General features: G+C 42.6%; 1 protein-coding gene across 3 annotated transcripts; it reads left to right on the top strand.

Annotated features, from left to right (window-relative positions):
- Positions 1 to 7,384: 7,384 nt before the first annotated feature.
- matn1 (matrilin 1) lies at positions 7,385 to 13,560 on the top strand. 3 transcript variants are annotated; one of them, XM_048229724.1, is made up of 9 exons: positions 7,385 to 7,516; positions 8,441 to 8,790; positions 9,194 to 9,416; positions 10,884 to 11,006; positions 11,220 to 11,485; positions 11,682 to 11,820; positions 12,323 to 12,475; positions 12,617 to 12,697; positions 12,931 to 13,560. In XM_048229724.1, the coding sequence occupies exons 1-9, from the start codon at positions 7,420 to 7,422 to the stop codon at positions 12,978 to 12,980; spliced, it is 1,482 nt and encodes a 493-aa protein (XP_048085681.1). In that variant the 5' UTR covers positions 7,385 to 7,419; the 3' UTR covers positions 12,981 to 13,560. The 3 variants fall into 3 exon arrangements, with proteins under 3 accessions (XP_048085681.1, XP_048085680.1, XP_048085682.1); XM_048229723.1 differs by having other exon boundaries at positions 10,881 to 11,006; XM_048229725.1 differs by lacking the exon at positions 10,884 to 11,006 and having other exon boundaries at positions 12,617 to 12,696; positions 12,929 to 13,560.
- Positions 13,561 to 13,817: the final 257 nt, after the last annotated feature.

Raw genomic sequence — 13,817 nt, 5'->3', positions numbered from 1 at the left:
ATAGTTTGCATGGGTATCTGCCTTATTTACTCTTTCAGTCAACAGCACACCCCTTGAGTATCACCCATGTTGTCAACATAACATTACCTTCAATCGCACCCACCCCCATGGCAAATTATAAGTGCTATGTTAGTCATCTCCTGTTCAGGATTGTTTCACCAGGTTTGGTTCCCAGTTGGCTGAGCAATTTAATTGAGTACGAGCTTTTCTCTAAAGAAATGAAATTACCATCAAATGATAAGACTTAGCTTGTACGATCAATAAACTATCAGTGCAGTTAGTGCTTCAATATGAAAAACTAAAGTTTGTTTCGAAAACCAACACACATCATTGTGAGGAATTCTTGAAAATGGGTGGAGTAGACTGTAGCAGCTGCATGTTAGGCAATGCATTGACCACCAGAGGGCGCCAACTAGATGCCAGAGGCCTTCACCAATGTATGGAATTCCTTCACTCACCCTCCATACAGCCTCACTTGGAGATTATTACTTACTCATAAACCACTGAACAAAGTCTCGTGTACATCAGTAACTGATTTGCATCATGAGCACCAACCTTCCAAAAACAGGTCCTATTGTCAGAAATAAAGGCCCTAAAGCAGCATATCTCTGAACAGCACAGATGTCACGTATGCCATTGATGCTTGCCAAGTCTTCTCAGAAGACCTAACCATTTTCATGAAGAAGACACATTAAGGCACTCAGAGAAATACTGTTAAAAACGATGTTAATTGGTTTCCCCAATCACTTATCATATTCAAGTAGCCATTAGCCAACAACAAGTAACGGGCTATAGGAGAGATGGGTCGTTATCCAATCGTGTCTCATTCTTTGTAAAGCACGAGTGAACTCTGACCTCACAGCCTTCACTGCATCCTCAGCAGGCCATGTCCATGAATGAAAAGTCTCATTTTGACAGACACATCATGATCAGCCAAATTGTTATTTTTCTATATGAGGCAGGTGTAATATTTTGCAAATGTCATTGACCAAGGCCTTCTCAGATCAAATTCCGGTCTCTTGGTTTGTTAGGTAAAACGTGACTGTAGCCTAATGCTAGAAACTATAATAACAAGGTAAGTTCTCCACTTCACTTATGGTATAGCTAAATGCAAAAATATTATTAAAAATCACAAACAAGTTGTTACGACGTTTTTTCCAACTTGTGTGCCGTCGCCACATTTGATTCCTACGTTTTGCCTGCATGGATGCGCGATCGAGTGCGCATCTAATATGCAAGATGCATCAACCATTTCTAAGAGGATCTTTGGTAGGGTGCAGCAAATGGAAGCTTTTGATAGCGCACGCCACTAACGAAAAACTAGGGTGACCAGATGTGCTCTTTTTCCAGGACATGTCCTTTTTGAGACCTTACAAATCGTCCAGAATTTTGTTATTCTAGAGCCTCAAACGTGTTTACAGCGAAATTGCATTGCGTTTTTCTCTGTCGTTCACAAATAAGTTCAAAATAGCCTTTTGAGGCAGTGTTTTCTCTTATGTCCTCTTTTTCACAAACTAAAAAGAGGACACAATCAGGTCACCCTAGAAAAACGGAAAACTACCAGGTCAAACCACTCAGGGGTGTAGGCTACTCTGGAACCATCACTAGGTCACTAATTTGTGCGTTAGTTATGTTTGATTACATTTCAGATGGTGGTGGTTGTTGGTTTCCTGTAGAGTTTTATTTATTTATTTATTTATTTATTTATTTATTTATTTATCTTTATTTATCTATGGTGACTACGGGCCTGCTAAGAAAGATTATATACATGACCTGCATGGAGGTTTGAATCTCATACATATATTTGTATGCAGTTGCAGCATCTGCTAGAGTATAAGGCTATTATACCGTCATACACTGAGTGTATCTAAGGCTATGCAGTGAATGAAACCACAGAAATCCTCCCAGTGAAACATCCATTGGCATCTCCACAGCATTTTGCCCCACAGAGAAACAGCTATTCATGGATTCAGTCACTTGTGCGCACGCACACACACACACACACACCCCTAAAATGTATAAGAGGATTTGTGGAATTTTTCTGTGTGTGTGTGTACACTTGCATATATTTGTGTGAAACGGCGTGTGTTTTGGCTACAGGTGTGTTTGCGTTTAGGTCCTCCTGCCAATACCAGCAAAGAAACAGAAGTCCACTGAGAACCCCCTAGGACTGTGAATTACATAACACACACACACACACACACAGTAGTATTATTCCTGAGATCTAAAGTTGTGCTTTCTTGACAAGACACTTCCTGTACTGAGTGTGTTGAACAGGTACTCTGTTTCTCGGTGTGAGGGTAGGTCAGTAAAATTTGAAATATACTGACATGGACATATGACATAGACACAAAGACATACTGTTCATACACCTGTAAAGACAACAAATCAGGGAAAGCTCAGCCTTCAGAAGATAAAATGGCATTTATTTGCATTAATTAATGTAGTCCATGGGCCAGACCAGATACCGGTACCATCTAGGTGGGCAAATTAGTACCTACACATCTGACTAGAGGAGAGAGCATTATTCTTTAGTTCTACTTTTAGAGCATATATGAAGTGAAAAACACATTGTTTGTAGTCTACCTATTATTTACCTCACATGTGAATTTTTTTTTAATTATGCCTATGTCTTGCTTGCAGTATAAATTCTCAGTTACTGGGAATCCAAAAGTCAACATGGTGCCACATTAGTTGAAGTCACTGACAGAGGCAAACATTGACAAGTTACATAGATAGTTTAACAAGTAAAACAATAATATAGGTCTATTAGTTACTTTTACAATTTAGGCTACAGCTACCAGTAGGCTATAGGTCAACTATAGTAATCTGTTTTGCCTTTCGTACCACACGTGTCACACCCTCTGCGTAAGGCACCAAGTGTCAGAAGGGGCATCAGAATTTCCCCAATAATTAGTAGTGGCTTTAATGCAGTACCAGAAAGCAATACTGCTTTGGGTTTTACTGCAGAGCCAGTATTTGATGATATGTATATGATATTTGCCCTGACAATAGCTCAACCAGAACAGACTGGACATTAAGTACTCTGTCGAACATTGAACCAAGAATGTCTACCCAAGATAGTGATTTGGCAAGTCACTTAACGTATTAATGTTGAAGTGTCCACAACTGGGTTGATGTGGAACATGTAATTTGTTTTAATGAAGGAGTATCTGGCTTGAAAGATACAAATCAATGACACCTTCTATTTCTCTTTCAGTTGTGGGTGACTCTCAGTACTACATCATGCTACATCAAGCAGAAGGGTTAGCCACTACACGCACCACACGCCACTGATTTCTGTAAATCTGATTGGGCCTGGACTTCCACAATATCAGATGTGTGTGTGAGTACACGATGGAAACAGAGGTGTGTGTGTGTGTGTTGGGAAAGGGGTGTCTGTGTTGGGGGGTGGGGGGGAGGGATGGGGGGTTCCGCTGCCGAGACTAATATTTAATCAGTGAACTCAGACTACAGAAAGAGGACTTGTTTCAGTATTTATGGATGTGGTCAAACACGAAATCCTAGAAACCTTTCCAAACCTCCATTCCAACCCCCCCTCTTTCTCTCTCCTCTCTCTCTTTCTCTCTCCTCTCTCTCTCTTTCTCTCTCCTCTCCTCTCTCTCTTTCTCTCTCTCCCACACACACACACACACACGCACACAGAGTACCTATCTATCTATCTATCTATCTATCTATCTATCTACAGAAATAAAGTTAAAAAGTCGAACCTGGATTGATAGATTGTCAGTCGCTGATGTTACTGCTGCTGCACCATGCCTGCATATACTCCAGATACCTTACAGATATAGACTGTGTAAAATGTATTTCATATGTTACAGGCATGTGTAAGTACCGTTGTAATGCAGGACTTATAACGTATAAATATATTTTTTTAGTGCTGTGCAGTTACTGTATGTCTGTGTGGTAGTACCATGCTGTTTGGCGGTAACTGTATGATGGTAATTGACTTAAGCATCTGGTATACGCATTGTTGGCTTTTAGGATACTGCTGATATCTTAAAATATATTCCCCAGGAAGACTATCAGTTTATGTAGTGGAGCACAGTGTGCATGGGGCATACACAATCTGATTTGGGCTACTGCAACTGCTGTCATTTCTCATCATTTGGTGTAAGATCATACATACTGCGTTAGACAGATGCCAAAGTAGTGGTTCTTTTGTTTTGTTTTCCTTGTGAGTTTATTTTAGGGTGGTCCTTTTCAGATAATCTTGATTGCTAACAGCACTGTAAATGATATTTGCATTCTCTCATATAAGCAACTTGATGCTATATCCATCTTTATCCCAAACCTAGAGAAGTCAAGAGAAGGTATATCATTTTTAGAAGCATTTAATGAGCACATAGACTAATATAATAAATTAACACAAAAGGTGCAGGAACTACAATACTCTACACATCCTCATTTCATCGTCTCTCTCTCTCTCTCTCTCTCTCTCTCTCTCTCTCTCTCTCTTACACACACACACACACACACACACACACACACACACACACACACACACAGATGCTGGATACTTGACCGCATTTGAGGCCTAGTGACAGTATGAGGGTGTGGCAGATTCAGTGACAGATATTCAAGGTGTCCCTTATATATTGAGATAACAATTTAACATGGTGTCTTGTATGTATAACTGAAACCACTCAAACTTTTCTATGGAGATTGCCTGTCAAGTTACCTCTTTCTATCAATCTCACTTTGAACAACACCACATCTCAGTTTTGGTATTTTAGAGTTATTTGCCCTTTCCATTAAATAACTACTTCTTCATTAAAGGTATACTATGCAGTTTCGCCGATTCTGGAGCTCCCCTAGAGTCACGATACATTTATATTTCTCTGCCATACTTCTCTGTAAAGAGCCTACTTCTCATGGTTTGTTCCCCTGTACACAATGGAAATGCTTATGTTGTGGTGGCAAAGGACTAACAACAGGCAAAAACTGTCTCCAAAAAGCTACATCTAAGTTTCACAATTCTCGCTAGATGTCTTCGTGTCGGCAATTCTTGAAGTTGCATTGCTGGTTCCCCTTGGCGATCAATAAAGTATCTATCTATCTATCTATCTGGTTCTCTCGGTAGCGCTCTATGGCTAAGATAGATTAACTATTTCCCTATAACCCTATTTGTTTACCATCAAGTTGGCTTCGTAGAGGTTATATTAAGGTACATACTGCATAGTGTACCTATGAAATGTAGCTTATTCAGGTGAATCCAAAAAAAGGTATGATACTTTCAACATAAATATTTTGCATATCATGCCAACATTTTTTGGGCATGTCGCCCAGTGTTGGATGCATCCAATTCTGAAGTTGCATGTGTTGCATAACAAACACGTGAGTACATGTACATCTCCTGTAGTTCTGTGCGACCGCACTGCCATGGCATCCCCCACCCCATCTTTCCTCCATATAGAGGGGCTCAGTGTCTCCACCAGCTCCTAGGAGAGCTGAGGGCCATGAAGGAGGGCTCTGTACAGTATGTTTTTTGGAGAATGTTGGGCCCTGCATATTTGTGTGTGCGTATGTGTGTGTGTGTGTGTGTGTGTGTGTGTGTGTGTGTGTGTGTGTGTGTGTGTGTGTGTGTGTGTGTGTGTGTGTGTGTGTGTGTGTGTGTGTGTGTGTGTGTGTGTGTGTGTGTGTGTGAATGTGAGTGGTTAGGGAGGATAAGGAGGGGATGTCGGAGGTGATGAATGTACTGCAAAGGTTGGGATGATGACAAACAAAAAGTTTCCTCCTCAGCAGGTATTTGTGTGTGAGGGAACAGTGGTTACTGTGCAACATCTTTGAGCAGGAAGAAGCTTAGCAGCAGCCTACTGCACACAAAGTGTAACTTCAGTTATACTAAAATGGCTTATTGTGTCTATTTTTTTCACAGTGGCTGTGTGGAATGTCAGAAGTAATATCTAAGAAAAGACAATCTCCACCTTACTAGTTTGTTGTAAGGAGTACTAGTACTGTAAAGTATTCTAAAAATGTTATTCACAGTGATGCTTGTTGATATCATGTTGCTCTTTGCTGTATGTGGGTCTATGTTTTTGAGCCTTTATATTGAACAAACATAGTCACAGGAAGCCATTATTTACTTTGTACGCTAATAGTTTAATGATATGTGGGTTCTGGCTTGGAGTGTTCGCATGTGTAAATTTAGCTGTGTCTTCCATGCCTTTCATAATGAAAATACTTCATACTTTTGGGAGGACACATTTATTTGTTTGTGTGCTCAACAGAGAAATGTAGAGGAGCAAACACTAGAGACATGAGGAGAGGTGAGGCAAACATTAGAAATGTGCACAGGTACACTCCGACTGCCAGTAGTGAACTGACCTCAGACACCCCAACCAATGGTATTTGAACAGCGGATCAGGTTTCTGTGTGTGTGTGTGTGTGGGTGTGTGTGTGCTTGTGATGGGCAGATGATCATTAGTCATTACAGAGTGAAAAATTACATTCACTCAGTGTATACCAGAGCCAAACCTCAAAGGAGTCTTTCAAATGTATCTTTCAAAAGTACACTAAAACAGACCCAGGTACATATAACCATACAGAGTCAAATCCAAGGAGGTATTTCCATGTATAAGGATATATCCACACATTTATATTTCCACAGCAGTACAGTCCACACATGTATATCATCTAAAATATTGCAATAATTATTATGAAAATCATGTATGAGTTTATGTCTGTGCGTAAAGACAGGAAAAAGGTAAACACACACACACATATATATAAATGTATGTATGTGTGTATATATATAGTCTCTTATTTTGACTCATCTTTCACTCATCTGAGAAGCATGGCAAAATATTACAGCCTGGAACTTACATGTCAATGTGTCTCCAGTGCCATGCTTCGCTATCATCTCACAGGCAACAGAGGACACCCACCGTCTGATCACCTGCTTACCAGTTAGTGGTATTGAAAGACACACACACACACACACTGCATTTTGTACAGTACACATACACAAGCACATACAAACAGGCACAGAGCTGTCTATGTGAGCTCGGGCCTCAGACTTCCTGCTCTGAATTCCTGAGTCTGCCACACAGGTTAATTTAGGAGGGAAAATGAACAGAGACCAGGAATTCATCAGAGCGCACACACACACATTCAGCTCAATGTTTATTTGGGTTCGGCCCTGATCTTAAAAACATGGGCAGGGCCCCCATAGAGCTCCCCACACGTACGCACATACACACATCAAGGTGTGTTTGTCTTTCCTGCCCACCCCTTCAGATTTCGGAGGACCCCCCGCCCCTCTCTCCCCCCAGAGGGCAGTCTCTGCATCTGAGTTTTGGGTAGTGAATGAGTGTGCTGATAACTGCCCACACTCTATATGCACCAGTCAGTCTGTCGCAGGTTGTCAGTCTCCAACGCTTTGCCTTACCGGTCGCCATGGCTCCTGGATGGTTGCAGGTCGTGTGTCTGCTGCTCCTCGGCATGAGGGCAGCCCAGGGAACAACCATGGACATGCAGAACGCCGCCGCTATGGGTGAGATGTGTGTTACTCATGTATGCGTGTATGCGTGTATGCGTGTCATTGCCTGCATGTGAGTGGCAATCTTGTGATTAATCTCATTTGTCTAATAAGGCATTTTTTTTTTTACAAAAGAGGCCAATGATTCAGTGCTGTATGATCGCAGGTCAGGAGGTTCTTAATCTTCTGAGTAAAGCATGGGGGAGAAGTTCTGCTGGAAGATGGAATAATTTGTGTCAAACAAAATTACTGTTTATACAGTTTATACAGTATTGTGAGTTTGATAGTTTTCAGTAGCAATGCATTGGTGATTGACATTGTTTAGATTATTGTAGACTGGTTGGACCGTGTCTGTCTCTGTGTCTTATTAAACATCTTGTAAATAAACAATGTTAAAATAAAATAAAATAGTCTATGTATTAGATACATGGGGATATTTTATTAGAAAGTCCCCTTTTATTACATCAATTGATTACTTAACAGAATTCCACTGGTAAGTGGTTAACCATATTGATGGCATACTGTATCCATTAATGAGCGCTGACTGTTCTTATGGGCTCAATATATCATTAATGTAGTGTGTGAATATGTGTGTGTGTTTTTCAAACTTGCTACCACAATCATGTCAAGATGGAAAGATAAAAGTAGTCAGTATATGTCGACTTATTCTCAGTTATGGCCTCCTTACACCAAACTACTTTCACAAGATTTGGGAAAGATTCATGAAAGTCTTTTAACTAATGCCATCCCATTCAAGCTTTACTCAAAAGGCTACAATCTATAAAGAATTTTTCCCAAATCTTGTCAAAGTTGTTTAGTGTAAGGAGGCCATTACCTAAATTGATATCTCAATCTTTCTCTCTCACAGTCTCTCTGGTCACCCATATGTAACTATATCTCTCTGTTCTGTCTCTCTCACATTGTTTTCCCCCTGACCAGCGGCGGGTCTGTGCAATACTCGCCCTACTGACCTGGTGTTCATCGTGGACAGCTCCCGTAGCGTTCGTCCTTCTGAGTTTGAGCAGGTCAAGGTCTTCCTGGCTAAAGTCATTGAGGGACTGGATGTGAGGCCAGATGCCACACGCGTGGGAGTGGTCAACTACGCCAGCCGCGTGAAGAACGAGATATCTCTCAAGGCCACCCGCACTAAGGCTGCCCTGACTAAGGCCGTTAGCAAGATCGAGCCACTGTCCACTGGCACCATGACCGGACTGGCCATCCAGTTTGCCCTTAATGTGGCCTTCAGTGAGGCTGAGGGAGCACGTGTCAAGAGTCAAGGAGTTAGCAAGGTTACTCCACATACACGCCCACAAGACACAGACACACATCGAAACACATTATGCTGAATAGGAGAACTGGGGGGTATTCCAAGTATGTGGTTTAGTGACAAACCTGGGTAAGTTAACTCAAAGTAAGTGGTAAACCTCCTACAACAAGAGCCCTATGCCATTGTTTTGTTAGGAGAATGAAGCCATACAGCTCTTCTATTAGGAGGTTTACCACTTAACTCTGAGTTAACTTACCACTAAACCACGTACTTGGAATACCCCCCTGGGCATTGTATTTCACTCATTTCTCATTTCTACTCATTTCTCCATTATCCACTTCTCTCCTTGACCTCAGTCTCTGTGTATATGTTTGTGTGTGTGCGTGCGTTCCTGTGTGCATGCGTGCGTACATGTGTGCATGTAGGTGGCCATTATTGTGACAGACGGACGGCCACAGGATAACGTACGCGAGGTGGCAGCACGAGCACGAGATGCCGGCATTGAGATCTTTGCTATTGGTGTGGGTCGTGTGGACATGAACACACTGAAGCAGATGGCCAGCGAGCCTCTGGAAGAGCACACCGACTACGTGGAGAGCTACAGCCTCATCGAGAAACTCACCAAGAAGTTCCAGGAAGCCTTCTGCGGTGAGAGACACAGAGGGAGGGAGGGGTGGAGGGATGGAGAGAGGGAGGGAGGGAGGGAGGGAGGGAGAGAGAGGGGGATAGAACAGGTGTCTGGATCCAGAAAGGGGAGGCTCTTTAAACAACAGTTGAAGGAAGCCAAGGGTGGGCATGGCTTAATGTTAAGAAATGCCCCCCTTGACCATTCTTTGAGAAGATTAACCACTACCACTGAACCTTGTGTGTGAGGATCACCTCTTTCATGCTTTAATCACTTCATAATAAGTGGCTGTGTGAGTGTTACAGACTGAACGGCTGTGTCAGAGCAGCACACACATGCACAGTTGCTCACTGACACAGTGGGCCCTATTTATTTTGTGTCAACACAGAGAAGGTGACAATAACTAGGGCTACATGCACAGCAAAACAAGAATCAAAGCGTCATCACAATGAATTATCAAAGTGGTGAACATTTTAAGTTTAAGTGGAAGCTAAAGACAGTATGTAATCAGAGTAGAATATCTTAACATAAGGCCAGTCATGGCAGCATCACATCCAACATTGGAGTTGTTGAAATTGTTATGATAATAATAATAATAATAATAATAATAATAATAATAATAATAAGTATTATTGTTAGTATTAGTACTGTTTTTATTATTAATATTAGTAGTGGTAGTACTAATAGTAATAGTTGTAGTCGTAGTGTTAATATACTATTAGTCAGAATCTAACTTTGCATTGAAACTTCCCAAGCAAACACTGCAACTCAGCTCTTCACAGATAAGAGGACACAGAAACAGAGCAGGTTAGACGTGTGATAGACGTGATAGACAAATGAGGCACATGACTGAAAGCAAGAAAGAAACCATTTTCATCTGGCCAGACCCTTGTATTAAACAACACACCATTTATATAATACAACGACAATAGGGCCCACTGTCATCAGTAAGCCATCTTTTCTTGAACAACAAAAAACCCTCAAATGTGCAGCATGTGTTGTTCTGACAGTCCTGCCTCATGTTTTTAAGGATCCACTGTCCTCTGTGGAGGCAGAATCAGCAGCAATATGAGTAGCAGTGAGATCTTTACAGCTGCAGCTTCTAGCAGACTTCAGTGGATCTTTAAATTTGTTGTAGATTCTCATCTTAGTTCTTAAGTTCTCAAACTGACATAGTGTCATTCTCTCCCCTCTAACCTCTGTTCATGCTCCCCTGCTGCTGTATGTGTGTGTGTGTGTGTGTCTGTGTGTGCATACACACATTGCTGTATGCACGTATGTGTGTGTGTGTGTGTGTGTGTGTGTGTGTGTGTGTGTGTTGTGTGGTTTTGTGCTGGTGGATGAGTGGTCTGCGGTTGTGTGCGTCGTGTGGATGTGTGTGTTTGGTCTGTGTGTGTGTGTGTGTGTGTGTGTGTGTGTGTGTGTGTGTGTGTGTGTGTGTGTGTGTGTGTGTGCATGCATGTGTGTATGTACGTGTGTGGGCTCAGCAGTCTCAGACCTGTGTGCTACTGGTGATCATGACTGCGAACAGGTGTGCATCAGTACACCTGGATCATTCAAATGCGCCTGCCACGATGGCCACACCCTGAAGGAGGATGGGAGAACCTGCAGTGGTGAGTTCATATGTGTCTTTGTGTGTGTGTCAGTGTGTTTTTGTGTGCATGTGTGTGTGTGTGTGTGTGTATATCTCTTGTCTCTGAAGCAAGCATCCAGCTCTACTCACGGTGTCAGGTATAAACACCAACTTTTCAGAAAAGTCACAACAACATTCTCTTACTCTCTCTTTTTTTCCTCTTTTTCTCTCTCTCTCTTCTTTCCTTCTGCAGCCTGCAGTAACTCTGCAACTGACGTTGTGTTCCTGATCGATGGCTCCAAGAGTGTGCGACCAGAGAACTTTGAGCTGGTGAAGAAATGGATCAACCAGATCGTGGACAAGCTGGACGTGGCCGAAAAAGGCGCCCATGTGGGGTTGGTGCAGTACTCCAGCACCGTCCGACAGGAGTTCCCTCTGGGTCGCTTCAACAACAAAAAAGACCTGAAAGAAGCGGTCAAGAAGATGGATTACATGGAGCGTGGAACTATGACTGGACAGGTATGGGTAGATGGGTCTTTATATACACACATTCACACATAGTTTTTTTGACTAGGCATCTCCTCACACACACACACACACACACACACACACACACACACACACACACACACACACACACACACACACATACACACACACACACACACACACACACACATCACACACACACACACCTCTAATCCTGCCTCAACAGGCCCTGAACTTCATCGTGGAGAACAGCTTCACTGTCAACCAGGGGGCCCGTCCGGGTGTAGCCAAAGTGGGCATCGTCTTCACTGATGGCCGCTCTCAGGATTACATAGGCGATGCTGCGCGGAAGGCTAAAGAGAACGGTAAGTGGAAAGTGGAGAAATAGAATGAGGAGAGAGGAGGATGGAAAGAGGGTGGGTAAAGGAGGAGAGAGGACAGGTGAGGAGAAGAGGACAAGCTTGGGGCAGGACGAGAGAGGAGTGAGGAGCGATTGCATGCGTAGGAAAACTCGAGGGGACAGTGTGGATAGCTAGAATCACTCACCACTTGCCTACTCGTTATTGGTCTAGGATTTTAGCAATCAGTTGAACAAAGTGCCAGCCAGTCAGTAGTCAAGACAGACACCTCAGAGAGCTTTATTAGATTGATAGATAGATAGATAGATAGATAGATAGATAGATAGATAGATAGATAGATACTTTATTGATCCCCAAGGGGAAATTCACAGCACCGGAGACCAACGTCGTGTGGCTACCAGAAATTTCTTACAACATTGTCTGAATCTGTGTGGATATGCATGTATACCTCTGTGTAGTATCACTCTGTGTATGTATATGGTGTTGATGAGCACTGTGTATGCACTAGGATTTAAGATGTATGCAGTGGGTGTGGGCAATGCGGTGGAGGATGAGCTGAGGGAGATTGCCTCAGAGCCCATTGCTGACCACTACTTCTACACGGCTGACTTCAAAGCCATGACGCAAATAGCCAAGAAGCTGCAAATCAACGTTTGCCCAGGTGAGAACATCTGTCTGTCTGTCTGTCTGTCTCTCTCTCTCACTCACTGACACATATACACGCGTGTGCAGAAGTATGAGAACGCACATAAATACATAAATATGACAATGCAGACAAGCTTCCCCTATCTTTTCCCTACAGAGGAGAATCCCTGTGAATGTGACTCCATCGTTAAGTTCCAGAAAAAAGTAGAAGATGCTTTACAGGCATTAACGAAAAAATATATCCTTTTATGGTATTAAACTGATGTGAGAATGTGGATGTGTCTGTCATTTTAAGTGTGTTAGTATTTCCATGTGTTTCATAGAGGAGAATGTAAGAACATGCTGATATGTATATGTCTTGGAAATAATATGATACTGTATTGGTCGACGTAAGTATTTTTTTAAGGGTATTTTTGTTATGTTAAAGTATGAGCCATAATCAGAATGTGATTTCCTTGACAAGAGCCTCACTGGAGAGTGTGACAAAGAGGATCGCTGCATTGGAGAACAAGATTGTCTGAGGAGACCACACTCAACATTTCCCCCTTTAAGTTCCTGTAAACCCCAGGAGCTTTAAAGAACTGACCCCGCCCATCCACACTCTCATGCTTTTCTTACTCCATGTAGCCCCTCCCATCACACGTCTCCTTGGAGACAGAGCACTGATTGCCATAGGGACCCCTGACAGACCCCATCCTCCAGTCTGCAGGTGTGTGCGTGTGTGCTCACTGAGAGGCACTTCTCTTGCCAGGCCGGTGTATGTACAGAAGAGTCCTGACCCAATGGCAACCAACAATCCCCCCTTTCCCCCAACACACACAGACACACACACACACACACACACACACACACACAGGTAGCTGGGCACCAGCCTGTGTGGGTGCAGGTACCTGGTCCCTGGGCAGCGTGAGTGCTGGTGAGAGGCTTCGCCACCGAGGGAAAAACGGGGCCTGTGGAGGTTTAGCATGATCTCTGCTTCCCTCTCTCATCTCATCTACACCCCCCTTTCCAGCTTCTCATTCATTCCACTGCCAAAAGTGAAAGTTATATTATATTTTATATGAAATATATATATAAAGGTAATTTAAGACAGAATAAAAATATGTGTGTGTTGTTTGTCTTTTGCTTCTTTGTTTGTTTGCTTTTGCAATGAGACTCTCTCTCTCTCTCTCTCTCTCTCTCTCACACACACACATACACACACACACACACACACATACACACACACACACACACACACACACACACACACACACACACACTGAATAAACTGCCTGGTCTGGTGTTTATCTTTATTTTACCAACTGCATTTTGTGCATACACATCCATCTAACGTTTCAGAGCCATATGAGTTTCAT

Source organism: Alosa alosa, chromosome 20 (assembly GCF_017589495.1).
Source record: "Alosa alosa isolate M-15738 ecotype Scorff River chromosome 20, AALO_Geno_1.1, whole genome shotgun sequence".
Lineage (NCBI taxonomy): Eukaryota > Metazoa > Chordata > Actinopteri > Clupeiformes > Clupeidae > Alosa > Alosa alosa.
This window is presented reverse-complemented; position numbering and strand designations above follow the sequence as displayed.